At 39.1% G+C, this 16,709-nt stretch overlaps 1 protein-coding gene across 1 annotated transcript in view; it reads left to right on the plus strand.

Annotated features, from left to right (window-relative positions):
- decr1 (2,4-dienoyl CoA reductase 1, mitochondrial) overlaps window positions 1-16,709 on the plus strand; it is a 31,149-nt gene that overhangs the window by 12,439 nt on the left and 2,001 nt on the right. The window contains exons 5-9 of the mRNA XM_078540719.1: window positions 2,344-2,491; window positions 3,213-3,312; window positions 6,911-6,983; window positions 13,932-14,078; window positions 16,414-16,476. Coding sequence (XP_078396845.1) covers window positions 2,344-2,491; window positions 3,213-3,312; window positions 6,911-6,983; window positions 13,932-14,078; window positions 16,414-16,476 — 531 coding nt within the window. The remainder of the gene's footprint in view (window positions 1-2,343; window positions 2,492-3,212; window positions 3,313-6,910; window positions 6,984-13,931; window positions 14,079-16,413; window positions 16,477-16,709) is intronic.

Here is a 16,709-nt window from a genome sequence, read left to right on the forward strand (position 1 = left end):
TTTAAAGCTAGTTTAAGCAACACCTAAGGCAAGCATTTTTAATGTGTAGTGATATTTCCATTCATTTCAATATAAAACATCATGGTTAAGATTGATCTTTAGTTCAAGAGGTTTCAACTGTGATATTTTAAGGTCAAGTTCCCTGTGTTGTTTCCTATACTATAATAGGATCAGTCAGTTGACTGGTGAATTGGGTTTTCATTTGCTGCTGTTTCAAAACCTCAATGTCCTAGGCATTTATCAATTTCAATCAACGACCTTAATGATGTGAAATGCACTTGTTTAAAGACTGATGAATTGAAATATTGTCACTTGATAGTTCCACTAATCAGTTTTACTGTTGGACCTAGAAATTCCACTCACCTCTGTTCATATAGGAACTTGACATTTAGTGACAGCAACATGAATTTTGCTGTCCAGGTTACCCTAGCAGCATTTTATTAATATGCTGCCAAAGCCTTGAGGGGATGGTTTGTTGAAGTTTCACCAATACTCTTCTCAGCAGCTCTAGACCCCTCTGATGCAGGAAAAAGGTACTGGTAAGTTACTTGCCCATTAGTTGATACTTGCCACTATTTTGCTTTTGAATGAAAAGGATTTTTGGCTTTAAGGTACGTACTGTGAGGATGGGTGAAACCGATTATTTCTTGAGGTATCTTTGACTTAATTTGTTATATGTAATGCATGCATGTGGAAATGTTTTGAGATGGAATTTTCAATCTTTCAATTGATTTCCGATTTGGCTAAACTTAACTTGGCATTGATGTCCTGACATCAGATTCTGTCCTTCATACCACCTTTTTTGATGCACGAGATGGCACTGACCTGATCAAAAAGTTGTTACTCGGACTTTCAATAACAGGAGTACCCATTCTCTCAGTGCAACAAACAACCAATTTATGCCAAGGTAGTTCTGAGCACAACTTGACATGTAAATCCACGTAGCAGAGAAGATAGATACATTATATAGTATGCTAAATGCTGCAGAAAAACATGAAATTGGAAAACAAACAGCAAATCAAGCCAGTTCAACTATTAGGCATTCCATTTATGTATTTGTTTTTGGTAACACCCTTTGTGCACGACTGCAGATTAATAAGCTGTAGCAGAAATTCAACTTTCTATTGTTTGAGTGCATCAGGTCAGTGCTATTTCTCTTTTTTTTCTTTCAACAACTGCAAGTTGTTGACTGCCCCCTTCGGAAGGAGTGTCATTATCTTCTTTGTGTAAAATGAAAACCTTGATCACGTTAAAATAATTTATGAAAACACTCAATTTTGGGCAATTAACAATTTTACAAAGTATTTTGAAAGCCCAAGAAAGCATAGGATATATATATTTTGCACAGATGGATGTATTTTACTTCTGGAGCCATTGGTAGTGATCAAGATCCTTTATACTGTACGAATAATTCAATTAGTGGATTGACATCTGTTCCACATGTATTTTGCCTGAATGAATTTTTTAAAAGTTTGAAACCTGTGTAAAATGATTTCATGGAATAAGTAAGTATATTACCAAATTAAGGCTCTCAATGTTATTCATTTAATCCAGGCTTATAACTCAATAAATACCACCCATAGACCTCTCCATAGACTTTTTTCATTGCTAAGTAGTGCCACAGGTGCATTTAAATTATGAAGATGAAGTGACCTTGCAGTGTGCCTGATTTAGTTTAAAAGTATCAGTGTAGTTGGTCTGTTTACAACATAATTTAAAAAGTCAATGACTGAGAAAGGGAAGAGAAAATATCACTTCTAATTAGACTGTTTAAAAAAAGGTCACCAATGTTAAATCAATTGGGAGTACTAACAAAAATTGTACATCAGCCCTCTCTGCACCGCAGCTGTCCAAAAGGTTTTCCAGCTGCTAGTGCCAATTGCCTGTAGCACCTACAGCATGTGCCTGTAGCGCCTCCAGCATGTCATATGCTAGATGATAAGAGTGCCCTCCTATTATTTAAAGAAATTCTTCTTAACAATATTCATGAAGGTTAGCTCTGTGACCCAGCCACATGGAACACCCACAAAGCAGTGCACCTGGCAAACTGTCTTTACTAAATTCAGGTGGAGTTTTTATTTACTTGTCCCCTGAAACACCCATAGCAATTGAGTGCTAAGTCACATTGTACAGCTTCAACTTAATTTGAATAGTGAGCCTTCAGCATGCTCTTGGTACTCAAAGCACCAGCTTGGATGCTGTAGTGAATGGTTGCTATGACAGTTTTTTACCCAATTATAAAAGCTCTGGCACTCGAATCGCTGCTGCATTTTGATGTTGCAGGCCACATTGAGCCAATAGTTTTACAATTTTTTAATGCAATTTTCTTTCCTTGCACACTAGGTTATAATAAACAACGCTGCTGGAAACTTCATCTCGCCCTCAGAACGACTTTCAGCTAATGCTTTTAAAACAATTACAGATATTGTTCTTAATGGTACTGCATATGTAACTCTAGAAATTGGAAAAGAATTAATTAAAGCAAAAAAAGGTGAGGAACAGATTTTGGTATTTAAAAACTTTATATAAAATCTTGAGTATCTCGTGTACTCCAAGAGAACAGATTGATTTTGACCAATAGATTACATTGATATTATAATTTTGATTCTACAAGTACCCTTGCTTCTAAATGAGAAGGCTGTGGATTCAACTCCCACTTCAGAATTTAAGCCCAGAGTCTAGACTGACACTTCTATGTTACATTATTGGACTAGTTTATAAACTGAAATTCTGCCTGCAAGTTCGAGTGCATGTAAAATATCCCACAGCATTTTCAGCTTGCACATTTTTTACTTTTAAGGGTGTTTATTGAGGCAAAGAATGTCAATGCTGGGGATGGAATTCTTCACTTTTATCAACCATCAGCAGCATTAGGCACTCCCTGGACAGGTATAACAGACCAGTAGCAAAGTAAAATGTTTTTGTTGTATAATTTTGAGTGTGCAAAATACAGAACATGAACATTTTCTTCTAATCTTTTAGATCCTGCTCGTGAAAAGTTTTCATGCAGAATTTACTGTTCATAAATGCACGATTCATACTGTAAATGGATGGAGATTATATACATTGCAGTAGTTTCTGTAAGAAATTAACAGTTATAAGCATAAAAAATCACTAAGTTTTGTTAGGTTTCGTTTATTATTTAGTACCTGTATATTTGTTTTCTAGAATGTTTAATTACTTCCTGAATTCCAAAACATAGTGTCTTTTAGGTGCATCTTTCCTATCTATTACTACCATCTATGCTGAGACTGGATCAGGATTTGTGATGCCTAGTGCCTCTGCAAAAGCAGGAGTGGAAGCCATGAGCAAGTGAGTAATAACATACAGCTTTTACTAAAGAATAACTGTGAATCTATCGGTGTTCAACGTTATTATGGATTAAATTGGACAGTAAGTTTTGGCATGTGCACATGTGCAGTAAAATGCAGAAAGCCAGAGGTTGCTGTCTTAATTGTCCTTGCCCCGCCACAAGCTCTATTGTACCAGCACCTTACCGATAGACTCAACATTGAAATGTGTGTAAGAGTGCAAATTTACGGTACTTGGCCACTAGATTCCCACTAAATGTCCCAGGAATGGTTAGTGTTTGTCCATTAAGATGGAAGTGATTTTTTTAACAACATGATACATCTTAGTTACTGCCAATCATTCTGCCACTGAAAATTAACTTTTATAAGTGTGAGCCTCATTCCTTCAGATTTTAATTATTGGAGATTTCTTAAAAATTGAAATAAAACATATTGCTTTTATTATTTCTTTCTGTCTCTTTTATCTCTCTATCTTTCACTTTCTTCATATGATTTGCATTTATTTAAATATTCTAACTTACTCCCTGGTTTAGACTCCACGTGGCTCAGCGAGGACTCTTCAGTCTGGTTGGTTGAAGAGCCACTCTGTTGCTTGCCTTGTTTACATGGATCCTAGATCCCCCCTGTATAAGATGCCATGCTGTTTCAGATGCCCGATGGTTATAGGTTGCCGCTCAAAGCCCTACAAAAAGACTCTGGACAGCTGTAAGCATAATGAATGGTGAGCATTGTTGGTTGCTGCTGACCGCAAATCCGTGCCTTGATGTCAAATGGCCTGGGAACTTCCTGAAACATCATAAACTGAAACTTAGTGAAATTTATACTAATTTTGTATTTGTGCTCATCCAAAACTCTGTGCCTGTTTCCTAATTAGCAAGTCCCAGTCACGCATCACTTGTGTGCTTGTTGTCTATATCGGCTCCAGTCCATCAATTCCTCAATTTTGAGTTTCTCATCTTTGTGTTCAAATCCCTTCATGGGTTCCCTATCTCAGTAACCTTCATCATCCCTATAATCCTCCAAGATCTCTATGTTCCCCAAATTTTGGTCTGCTGCGCATCCTTGCTGCCTTTTGCCCCACCATTGGCGGTTGTGCCATCAACTGCCTTGGCCCTAAGCTTTGCAGTTTCCTCCCTAAATCCCTCCAAACCTCCACTTTTTCTGCTTTAAGAACCTGCATAAAACCTCTGACAACTTTAGTAATAACTCCTTTGGCTCAATGTCAGTTTTTGCCCGATCTTTGGCTCTGTGTAGTGCCTTGAGAAATGTTATTATGTTAAAGGCACTACAGTATATAAAAGCAGGATCGTTGTTGAATCCATTGCTGTCTCTTTATATTTGTACATATAGAATAGGTCAGTTTAAAAATATGAGCCTATGTCCTCATCTCCACATAGCCTGCAGTCCTGTCATTCTTGTTCTTTCATACCTTAATTGACTCAAAATGCCTCAATATGTTGACATCAGATTTCTCATTCTTCCCTCCAATCATCTTCATGGCCTTTTAGTGACCCCTTCAGTCTTATGCCCAAACCTGCAGCTTTCATTCCCCTACTACTGAACCATCTTTATATAATTTCAATGCTCTATTCGATCTCGAACTGTGCTTTCAACCCATACCTTATCCACCACAAAGAATGCCTACTTTCACCTACATAACATCACCCGACTCCATCCCTGCCTAAGCTTATCTGCTGCTGAAACTTTTATTCATGCCTTTGTCACCTTGAGACTCTTCATAAACTTCAGCTCATTCAAGCTCTGAGGCGTTTATCCTCTTCAGTTCCAAGTGTTATTACCAAGCAGTTGGTAAAACTGAGTTATTTAAAAATCCCAGAGGGAAACTTTAAACAACTGTCATAACCAATAATTTTAAGTGTTATGTTTGAGATGCGTCTCTAAATTCAGGAATCAGACTGAGTTATTCCTTTGACAAAGGCACTGTATAAACGTAAGTTGCCATTGTTATTCCTATCCTCCTCCACCTCTTCCTCACTATGTTAGATGTTTATTAATTAAGTGTTTAAATGTGTTCAGATTGTGAGCGTTGACTGGGGTTTCATTACATATAGGAGCAAACTGTGGCTGTTGGTTTGGCGCCAACTTGGCAATTGGTATCCCTGTAAATAATTCTTATAAGTGTGTAAAAATTAATCTCCAGTTCTATCCATTACTGACTGGTTATCTGGATTAGAGCACCTTGCTCCCACTCCCATTACCGTGCATTCATTCAGCCAATACACTTATAACACATGAAACTCCTAGCCTGCTTATTATAAAACACTTTGCGTCTTACTAGAAATGCACGGTGTTGTAAATTTCAATATGTGTCCCCTCTATTTGAAACCTTTATCATAATTTGCCTGAAACAGCTTCACTAATGCTGTACATGATCTTGAAACCTTGTTCATCACAGGTGATATATTCTGTGTTTTTGGTTCAATGGAGAATGAGTACTAAAGCTAATTTGTTATATGGAGTTTGATGTACATTTAATATGTGAGGTTTTGCTGCCAGAAACAAATAACCACAGGTAATATAATGGAATCCCAGCACATTTTAACAGTGCATTTCACATTACATAGATTTGATGTCTGAGTCTTAAGAGCAAAATCAGATAGTACTGTTTTGAGTTTTTTAAATAAAATAAAAGGAATATGTTGCTCTACATTTTCTAAAGCTAGTACTCATTTATTTACATTTTTTCTATAATTAATCTACCCAGAAATCATTTACTATGTTTGCACAGCATCTTCATCCTTTATGTAGTCACATTTTTATTACATAGCTTTCAGTGCAACTTAAGAATTTAATTTATGAGAACCTATCCTATCATTTGGTTTAAGGTACCACTGTACTGCTTACAGTTAAAACATTCCTGCATTGAATTGTAACATTTTCTGAATATATTCCAGCTACTTGTTTATCGATCAATATGAAAAATGACTCCTGCAAAATACTTTGAAAGTAATTGTGCCAGTGATAACTACAACATTTTTTTTCAGGAGTCCTAAGTAAGTTTTGTGGTATTCATAGTTTTTGACAGACAACTTAAAACCCAGCAAATGAATCTTTTTGAACTCAAAGACAAATTTAGTTGTTTGATGTTTGGCATTTTGTTGCGGTATTCTATTCCTGTGGCTACGATGTATTATAAAAATAAATCTGCAGTCCACGCTTGCTTTCAACTTGTCTTCAATGCAGCTAAAAATCTGTCACCTTTGAGATTCTAGTGTTTTGTTCATTGAAAAGGTAGATGAAAAGAATATATCTTGGACTCTCGGAATAGTTAAAAAGTTATTGATCATCAACTTTTCTCACAGAAAGAATTTCATTTTTTAGAGTACAATGACATTTTAAGCCAACCCAGCAGCAAGCATCATAATTTTCTTCAGTTGCAAGAGGGAGTCCATTTAGTGTTTTGGAAATAATGATGTCTTTGAAGATTGCTACGCATAATAAACATGCTGTAAATCTGGAATTTTTATTTCCTATTTTATTGGTCTCAAGTTGCTGTTATTAATCCAAAGGTAGTTTTTATTGTGTGACCAATGAAGAAATGTTGCAGTTTTTAAAAACAATTTGGGTTAATATTACAGATCACTTGCTGCTGAGTGGGGTCGATATGGCATGAGGTTCAATGTGATTCAGCCAGGACCTATTAAAACAAAGGTATTGGTAATTGTGCTTAGAACAAGCACTCTAATTTTTTTGTCTTTAAAATAGCCATTTTTTTCTCTGTTAAAGTATTTTCTTTCTTAATTAGTTTCTCATGTATATCCAGATTTCAAAATACTTTATGCAAATTGATTTTAATATTAGTCTAATTTTAGAATAGAATCATAGGTCATGGCCCCGAAAGAGGCCACTAGACCCATTGTGCCTGCGCCAGCCGACAAACAATCCACCCAGCCTAATCCCATTTTCCAGCATTTGGTCCGTAGCCCTGCAGTTACGGCACTTCAGGTGCCTATCCAGACACCTTTTAAATGATTTGAGGGTTTCTACCTCTACTACGCTTTTCAGGCAGTGAGTTCCAAACCTCCACAACCCTCTGGGTGAAAAGGTTTTTCCTCATCTCTCTAATCTTTCTACCAATCACTTTAAATCTATGCCCCCTTGTCATTGACCTCTCTATTAAAGTAAATAGGCCCTTCCCATCCATCCTATTCAGGCCTCTCACAATTTGTACATCTTAATCAAATCTCCCATCAGCTTCCTCTGTTCCAGGGAGAATAATCCCAGCCTCTCCAATCTTTCCTCATAGCTGCAGTTTTCCATTCCTGGCAACATACTTGTAAATCTCCTCTGAACCCTCACTTGTGCAATTACATCATTTCTGTAATGAGGTGACCAGAACTGCTCTTATATTCTATGCCTTAGCTAATAAATGAAAGGATTCCATATGCTTCCTTAACCACCTTATCAACCTGTCCTGCTACCTTCCGGGATCTGTGGACATTCACTCCAAGGTCCCTCACTTCCTCTACACCTCTCATTGCTATTATCCCTTTTCCATTTTGTATTCACTTTCATTGTCAGCAGGTAAAGGTTAAAATGAGTCTAACATTATGGTATCAGCAGTTAGTAATGATGCAAGAGCATCCTAAATATGTTAATTAGCTGTTGAGAACCAGGATATTTAACTCGTTTGATTACTAGTTTTTTCTAGAATTTTGAGAAATATGAGGAAGAAGAGCTTGCAGAATTGAATATGGAATTATAGCATATTACAGCACAAAGGGAGCCCATTTGACACATTGAAACTGCATGCACCAGCCCCTTTGAAGAGCAGTCCAATTAGCCCTTCTCTTTGTCCTACCCCTGCAATTTTATTCTCCTTTAAAGTGTGTCACCTGTGACTCAGTGAGTAGCACTCTCGCCTCTGAGTCAGAGGGTGTGGCTTCAAGCACCACTCCAAGATTGGAGCACAAAAATCACCGCTGAAACGCCAGTGCAGTGCTGAGGGAATGCTGCACTGACAGAGGTGGTATATTTTATGGGGGTGAGAAGGAGCGATGTTGGGTTCATAAAAATGGCGAGAGAGAGCACAAGAATTTGAGGCCATCAAAGCAGCGAGATTTCAGGACCAACTGGTATTACACAGGTTGTGGGTTGAGAGCCGCATTCAGAACCAAAAATCGAGGCATGACATCACAGAAAAGTTATAAGCTGGTTGGCTGGTGGGTATTTCTGCTTAAGGACTGAGTGTAAACTATTGGCAGATTAAAAATTATTAAAAAAATATTGGGCCTTAACTTCTGAGCTCCACAGCGTCGGATTGGGGAGGCACCCCAAAGCTGTCCTGGGGAATTCCCTTCAGAAGTTCACAGGTAACGTTTACACAGCAAATTTCCCCTGGGAAATTGCTCTGCACTGGGAACTATCTGAAAATGCGATTTAAATCACAAACTTTGGACGGTTCCAACTGGATTACACCAATAGTTATCCAGAAGGTTAGAAGAATTAAAACCACTTCTAACTTCTGAGTAACTATTGTACAGACCCAGACCATCCCCCACAGGACTCCCCCCCCCCCACCCCACCCCTGATCCCTCCCAGGGGACTATCCACAACCCCCCCTCCCATGAGTCTCCACCCACCTCCGAGTATCCCACCTATGGGACTCTCCCACCCCCCCCTTCCACGGGATTCCCCCCCCCCCCCACCCCCCCGGCAGGCCTGGCACCTGCTTCCCCCACCTGACCTGACCCGAGGCCCAAACCCCTCCCCCCAACCCTGACCACCTCCCTCTGATTCTCCCCCCCACCCCGCCCCCCGCATTCCCGACCCTACTCGACCCCCAACCCTTGGGCCTTGAGGGGACGCTGCACTGCCTGGATCTCACCTGGCCTGAGTCGGAAGGTCAGGTGAGATAAGATCAAAAAAATTAACCTAAGTAATTGGGCATGGAGTGGCAATCTGAGCGATTGCCACTCCAAGGAACTTCAGGCCCATTAAGTATTAATAATAAGTAACAAGCCAGTAGCTGACAAATCTTTTATTTTTAAGTAAGTTTTATTGCTAGTAGTAAGGTGTGTTAAGTGTTAGTAGGACTTATCTGTATTAGTAAGTTTTATTAACAGTAGTTAACAGTAACCATTAATAGCATGATTTATTAACAGCCTTATATTTTATTGATATTGATAAGGCTTATTAGTATTGGTAAGGTTTATTAGCAGTAGCAAGGCTAAGTAATAAATAGAAAAATGGCAGGGCTGCTGCAACCCCTAGAATGCAAATCCTGTGCTATGTGGGAACTCCAGGAGGCTTCCCATGTCCTAGACAACCATTTGTGTAGGAATTGTCGTCAGTTGCAGCAGCTTGAGCTCCGAGTTTCAGAACTTGAGCGTCAGCTGGCGTCGCTACAGTACATCCATGAGGTTGAGAGCTTCGTGGTAACACAGTTATGGATGTGGTAACCCCGCAGCTTAAGAATATGCAGGGAGAGAGGGAATAGGTGACCACAAGGCAGTCAAAAAGGAACAGGCAGGGAGTGCATCACAGTCTCTAACTAGTATTCAGTTCTGTATACTGATAAGAGTGATGGTTCATCAGGGGGGTGCAGCCAGAGCCAACTCCCTGGCACCAATGGCGGCTCAGCTGTTTTGTGGAGGTGGGGGTTGGGGGGGCATGGGTGGTGGTGGGTACAAGGAAGACTGGAAGAGAAATAGTGATAGGTGAATCTATAGTTAAGGGAATAGATAAGGGCTTCTGCAGCCACAGACTAGATTGGGGATCAAGGATATCAGTGAGCGGCTTCAGAGCACCCTGATGGGGGAGGGTGAACTGCCAGCAATCGTGGTCCACATTGGTGCGAGCAACATTGGCAGAAAGAGGAATGTTGTCCTACAGACAGAATTTAGGGAGCTAAGTAGGAAATTAGAAAGCAGGACAACGAAAGTAGTAATCTCCAAATTACTCCCCCGGCCGCACGCAATTTCTTCAAATTTGTTTTGTTCTCAAATCAACCATCGGGGATGTTTGTGAGACCTCTGCTCTTACCCTAGCTGTCTCTTTGCATCTTATGTGACCTAATTTGGAAGTGGCTTATATCTATTAGTCACCTGTTGGATGCACCTAAAGTTTATGAGTCAGTAGTTTAAATGGCCCTTAACAAGAAGTCAGAAAATGAGCACTGAGGCATGAGTTTGGTAAGCTAACAAATCCACTTTTGCTAGGTTTATGGGCAAACTATGAACCAATGTTTTGTGCCGAGAAACCTGGCATTGATCTTTAGCTCAATGAACTACTGCACATTTCAGTTGTAATCCTGTTGCAGCAGGGAAGCTGAACTCTGAACATTGATGGGATATGTGTCCCTTTCCAGGAAATTTATACTCTTCTTTGTAAGATTGGCCTTTTTTGGTCACCCCTCCAACACCACCTTGTTTGGTGCCCACTTTCTCCTGCCCCGTGAACCATTTTGGGACTTTTTCTGCGTTTAAAATACAGTTATATGTGGTTGCAAGTCAAAGCACAGTAATAGTAGTTATAGCCATTTACTCAGGTGGTAACCTGGATAAGGATTAATTGTTGCAGCAAATGCCTGTGTTATGGCTCATATATAAACAAAAAATGGAAAAACTCAGTAGGCCTGGCAGCATCTGTGGAGATAGAAACAGAGTTAACATTTTGAGTCTGTGTGACTTCTTCAGAGCTAAATAGAAGTGGAAATGTGATAGATTTTATAATGTTTAAGACGGGGTGAAGCAGGTAGAAGGTCAGGGATAGGTGGAAGCTAAGGAGAGATTGACAAAGATGTCATAGACACAAGACAAGGGGAGTGTTAACGGCAGTAGTAAAAACTAAAGAAGGTGTTGATAGTGGCATAAAGGTAGAGCAGAATGTGTTAATAGCAGAACGAGGGTCACTGCTCTGTGAAAGTACAACATAAAAACCAGCGACAGATAGCTCTGTGGGTGGGGGCAGGGGGGTGGTTGGGGAAAAGGATTAAAAAAAACGAATAAATAAAAAAAACAAAAAAACGGATTAAGAAAGGGTAAATGAGAGTTTGTGGTCTGAAGTTGTTGAACTCGGTGTTAAGTCCGGAAGGCTGTAAAGTGCCTAATCGGAAGATGAGGTGCTATTCCTCCAATTTGCGTTGGGCTTCACTGAAACATTGCAGCAAGCCAAGAATGGACATGTTGGCATGAGAGCAGAATGGTTTGTTGAAATGGAAAGCAACAGGAAGGCCTGGGTCATGTTTGTGGACTGAGCAAAGGTGTTCCACAAAGCGGTCACCCAGTTTGCGTTTAGTCTCCCCAACGTAGAGGAGACTACATTGGGAGCAGCAAATACAGTAGACCAAATTGAAGGAGGTGCAATTGATGTACTGCTTCACCTAAAAGGAGTGTTTGGGGCCTTGGATGGTGAGGAGGTAAAGGGACAGGTGTTAGACCTTCTGCGGTTGCATGGGAAGGTGCCATTTGAAGGGTATGAGGTGTTAGGGATGATGGAGGAGTGGACCAGGGTGTCACAGAGGTTAACTGAGGAGTTTGAGGGGAAGACGTGCTTGGTGGTGGCATCATGCTGGAGTTGGTGGAAATGGCGGAGGCTGATCTTTTGAATGCAGAGGCTAGTGAGATGAAAAGGGGGGCCCTATCATGGTTTTGGGATGGAGGAGAAGGGGTGAGGGCAGAGGTGCAAGAAATGGGTTGGACATGGTTGAGGGCCCTGTCAGCCACAATGGGTGGGACCCCTTGGTTAAGGAAAAAGGAAGACATGTCAGAAGCATTGTTTTTGAAGGTGGCATCATCTGGATAGATGTGATGGAGGCAGAGGAACTGAGAGATTGGGATGGAGCCCTTACAGGAAGCATGGTGTGAGGAGCTGTAGTTGAGGTAGCTGTGGGAGTTGGTGGGCTTGTAATGTATATTGATAGTTTATTAACAGAAATGGAGACAGAGAGGTCAAGGAGGGGAAGGAAAATATCGGAGATGGACCATGTGAAGATGAGAGAGGAGTGTGTTATCGCTCAGATTGATTATATCCAATGACATTTGCACGGCCATAAAACGTTGCTGCTCATGAAACTGATGTTCATGGCAACATAATCCAAACACTAGCAATCAGTACTTGAAGTTATATAAGGTCAGGGCAGTAAAGATTGGCTAACTCAGGAGAGCTTAGATTAATAAAACATTTCTGCAAAATGCTTGTAATGTCAGCAGAAAATAATACTTTTTGAATATATTAAGCTTTCTCCTGTGTACCAGAAATGGTCAGTTTTACCAAGTTTCCATAGTGGAGCTGACTGTTTTAGAATTTTAGCTAAATTAGATTTTATGGATTGCTGAATGTCAACTTCAATAATATTGCACTTAGATTGCTACTGGTCAAAGCAGAAGTTTGTATGAGTATCATAAAACACCAGCCAGATTTATATGAGGAGAAAATGCCTGGAACTTACAAACTCAATTGAAACTGGCACAGTGTAGGATGGAGGATGAAAAAATTCTTTATCAAAAAGATTTATTTAATAATTTATTAGGGTTGGTCTTTGAAGTTATTCTGTCCTTGAGGTGATGAAGCAATTAGGAGTGTGGGCGGATCTTCACGCCTGTTTCAGAATGAATATGCATTTTTTAAAAGAAATAATATTTGAAATTTTCCACACATTGTGTTAACCTCAGAACAATTGTATTGATAAATCCATGCAGCAGTAAAAACGAGTAATTTGTCGTGGTTATGATATTGGACTCGTAAGCCAGACACTCTGAATTCCCTTCACAGATGCTGCCTTTCCTGATGAGTACTTCCAGGATTTTCTTTTTATATTTCAGATTTCCAGAAACCAGGTTATTTTGATTTTGTGTTGTGAATTCAAATCCTTGTATGCCAAGTCAAAATTGAATTCAATGAAATCTGGTAATTTATCAATTAACATCTAGAAAAAATAGCGTAAAAGTTGTTGTATTTTTGTGAAACTGCAAATGGTTCACTCTTACATTTCAGACCAGAAAGAATGTATTGCTCCACATGCGGTTAGCTTTTAATGTCTTCAGAGCAACTAGTGATGGACAATAATTGCTGTCTTTCCAGTATCAGTCTATTCTGTTTTCACAAGCACTATTGTTCATTTGCAAAAATGAATGTAATTTTAATACATTTCCCCTTCAGGCAAGGTTTATAAATAAATGGACTAATGTATTAGAATAGTGCTGTGCTCTCATAAATATGTAAGCTGTTGAAGCAGAGTCATTTTAAATCAAAATAAAAACAGAATTACCTGGAAAAACTCAGCAAGTCTGGCAGCATCGGCGGAGAAGAAATCAGTCAACGTTTCGAGCCCTCATGGCCCTTCGGCAGAATTTAAATGTTCATCTGAAATGTTTATGCCTTCAGTTTTGAATATTTTGTCTTTCAATTAAATCAGATTTTTCCCCCATAAGTCCTACATAGACCTTGAGCCAGGTAAATACTGAACAATCATGACATTTTGTTTAAAAGATACAATTTGCCAAAATATTAAGACTGACAATGCATTTTCTTTATTAGACTCTGAAATAATTGCTTTTCAAATGAGAGCTAAGCATTTCTTTACTGAAACATAGTTTGACTTTCAAATTAAATTTATAACGTATGCAGACAGTCATTTGTATGTTCTGTTGTTTGTAGGGTGCCTTTAGCCGACTTGACCCAAGTGGTGCGTTTGAAAAAGACCTGCTAAAGAGAATTCCAATGGGCCGCTTTGGTACAGTGGATGAAATTGCAAACCTTGCTGCCTACCTCTGCAGCGATTATGCCAGTTGGGTTTCAGGAGCGGTAAGTAAACATTTGGAGTGAAATTAAAACAGAAAATGTTGGAAATAGCAGATCTAGGAGCATCTGAACTGATGAAAGTTCATCGAATTGAAATATTAACTGTTTCTCTCTCCATGGATACTGCCAGATCTACTGAGTATTTCTAGGACTTTGTATTTTTATTTCAGATTTCTAGATTTCAGTATTTTGTTTTAATATTTGGACTACTCTTGTTTATTTAAAACACATTTTCTTAATAATAAACCCATGAGTGCCAGGCAGTGATAATTTGCAACAAGACATAACTTAACTACCACCTTTGACGTTCAGGGGGGTTACCATTGACTGAAATCTCAGTTGGACCAGCTGCATAAATGCCATAAACACTAGGGCTGGTCAGAAGCTGGATATGCTGCAGCTAGTGGTTCACCACCTGACTCCTCAAAGCATTTCCACCACTCACAAGGTACTAGTCAGGAAAATGATGGAGTACTTTGTATAAGTGCAGCTGCAAAAACACTGAAGAAGCTTAATCCTCCAGGATAAATCAGTCATTTGATCAGCATCCCATCACCAGTTTAAACATTCACCCTCCATCATCAGTGTACCATGGCTTCAATTCTGTACTAGAGGATGTACTACACATAGTCCCCAAGGCTTATTTTTGGTAGCATCTCCCAAACCTGCGACCTCCACCACCCAGAAGGGCAAGGTCTTCGAGTGCAATGGAACACCAACAGTTCCCTTCCAAATTACACACCATCCTGATTTGGACCGATATTGTTATTCTGTTATGAACACTGGCCTTTACAAGATAGTTATGTTTTAAAATATTAATTTTAACTTAAGGTAGAACAGAGAATCCTGGAAATGTCTCAGCTTGGAGACACACCCCTATGATCTGGTTGCCATAGGGAGAGAAACTCAACAGAAACCCATTGAAATAGAGTGACAGTTTCAACACCTTTACACAGTACCTGGAAGAAAAAGGGATCACTTTTTTTTTGAGAGGCAGAGAAACAAAGAAGATACTGCTGTAGAAAAGCAGAGAACGACTATTATGTTAAGAACCAAGCAGAATGCCTGTGAGAGTATTTTTTCTGTTTGAAAGGAAGGGAACAGAACACACTGGGATCTTAGAGGTTTAAGGAACAGGGAGTTGCTGAGCCTTGCTGGTGAAAATCAAATCTTGAAAACTCGGACTGAGTTAAACAATTTTCAAAGAACACGGGAAATTTTAACTTAACATGGGGAGAAGTGAGTCCACTGGAGGGCTGGAAGGAATGTTGGAACTGTTCTAACCTATCTGCTAGAAGTGCGACGCACAGCGAAAGGAGTTGTAAGGCGTATCTTGATTGCGTTGGTTAATGTGAAAGTACCTTTTCTTTAGTTTGGCCTGTTAAGTAATATTTGATCCATGTTGATTTTAGTTTGTTTATTCCAGTAAAAGCCTTAAAATATGACATTTTGATCTTTGGTTCTTTCCACTGGTCGATGGGAAATTCAACTCCTTTTAAATGTTATTGGTCTCCATGGGATCATAACTGTACCTTCATTGTCGCTGGGTCAGAACCCTTTAACTTCCCTACCTAACAACAATGTGGGGCACCTTCACCTCATGGACTGCAGCGGTTTACGAAAGCACAACATCAAAGGCAATTATGAAAGGGTAATTAATGCTGGCTTTGCCGGGGGCACCTATAGTTCGAGAATTAATTAAAGAATTCCTGAATTATGCCATCAATAGTGATGCCCCAACATATTGCTGAACCATACGTGAAAAAAAAACAAGCCTTGTATGAGGCAAGTTAGCTAATCCAGTTTACCTTTGAGAAGATTGTTTTATATTTGTATTATATATTAGCAATTTGTGTTCAAAGTATAAGTATGCAAGTTAATACTTCAGGTCTTTAATGTCAACATGGATATTTAAAAAGCGAAATTTCAAGGTTGAGAGATTGAAATTTTAAGATATTGGGTCCTCCAGTTCTACCAGAATAGAATACAAAATGACTTAAATAACCAAATTCTGCTATATGGAAGTGATTTAACAATGATAGTCAATTAGGGTAATTTTGGTTTTAATGTTATGAGTCAGGAATTGAATTGTAAAGTTTTTTTTTTATTTTGCAGATGTTATTAATATTATGTTTCCATGAGTTTATTTGGTGCCTCTGCAAAAAGGTGCTTGCTCTTAAAGCAATGACGGAAAAGGTCTTTCACAAAAGCAATGTTCTGTGCTGTTATATGAGCTTGATGTGCATGTTGTTTATATTCTATAGTATAAAAAATATTTTTTTCTAAAGTTTTAAGTCAAATGTAACTGAATATTAATCATGTGGTTATATTGTTTTAGGTAATAAGATTTGACGGTGGTGAATATGTTTCAATAGCTGGTGAATTTAACAGTCTACAGAAGGTAATGTCAACTTTTGCTAATATTCCATTGTTTTATGACCCCTTTTCCCTAGGCTTAGTTTCTGATTTCCCTACATATAAAGGAGGCAAAGCAAAATAGCTATAGACATTAGAGCTGCCAGCAGTTTTTGTATCACCCCAAAAGGTGTGCTTTACAGTGAGCTACGTTTTTCTGACCCCAAGAAAATGTATCACTAAGGCCTTGCAGCAAATTTTATGCCCAAGAATTTGTGT

This window comes from Cetorhinus maximus, chromosome 4 (genome assembly GCF_964194155.1).
Source record: "Cetorhinus maximus chromosome 4, sCetMax3.hap1.1, whole genome shotgun sequence".
In the NCBI taxonomy this organism is placed as follows: Eukaryota; Metazoa; Chordata; class Chondrichthyes; order Lamniformes; family Cetorhinidae; genus Cetorhinus; species Cetorhinus maximus.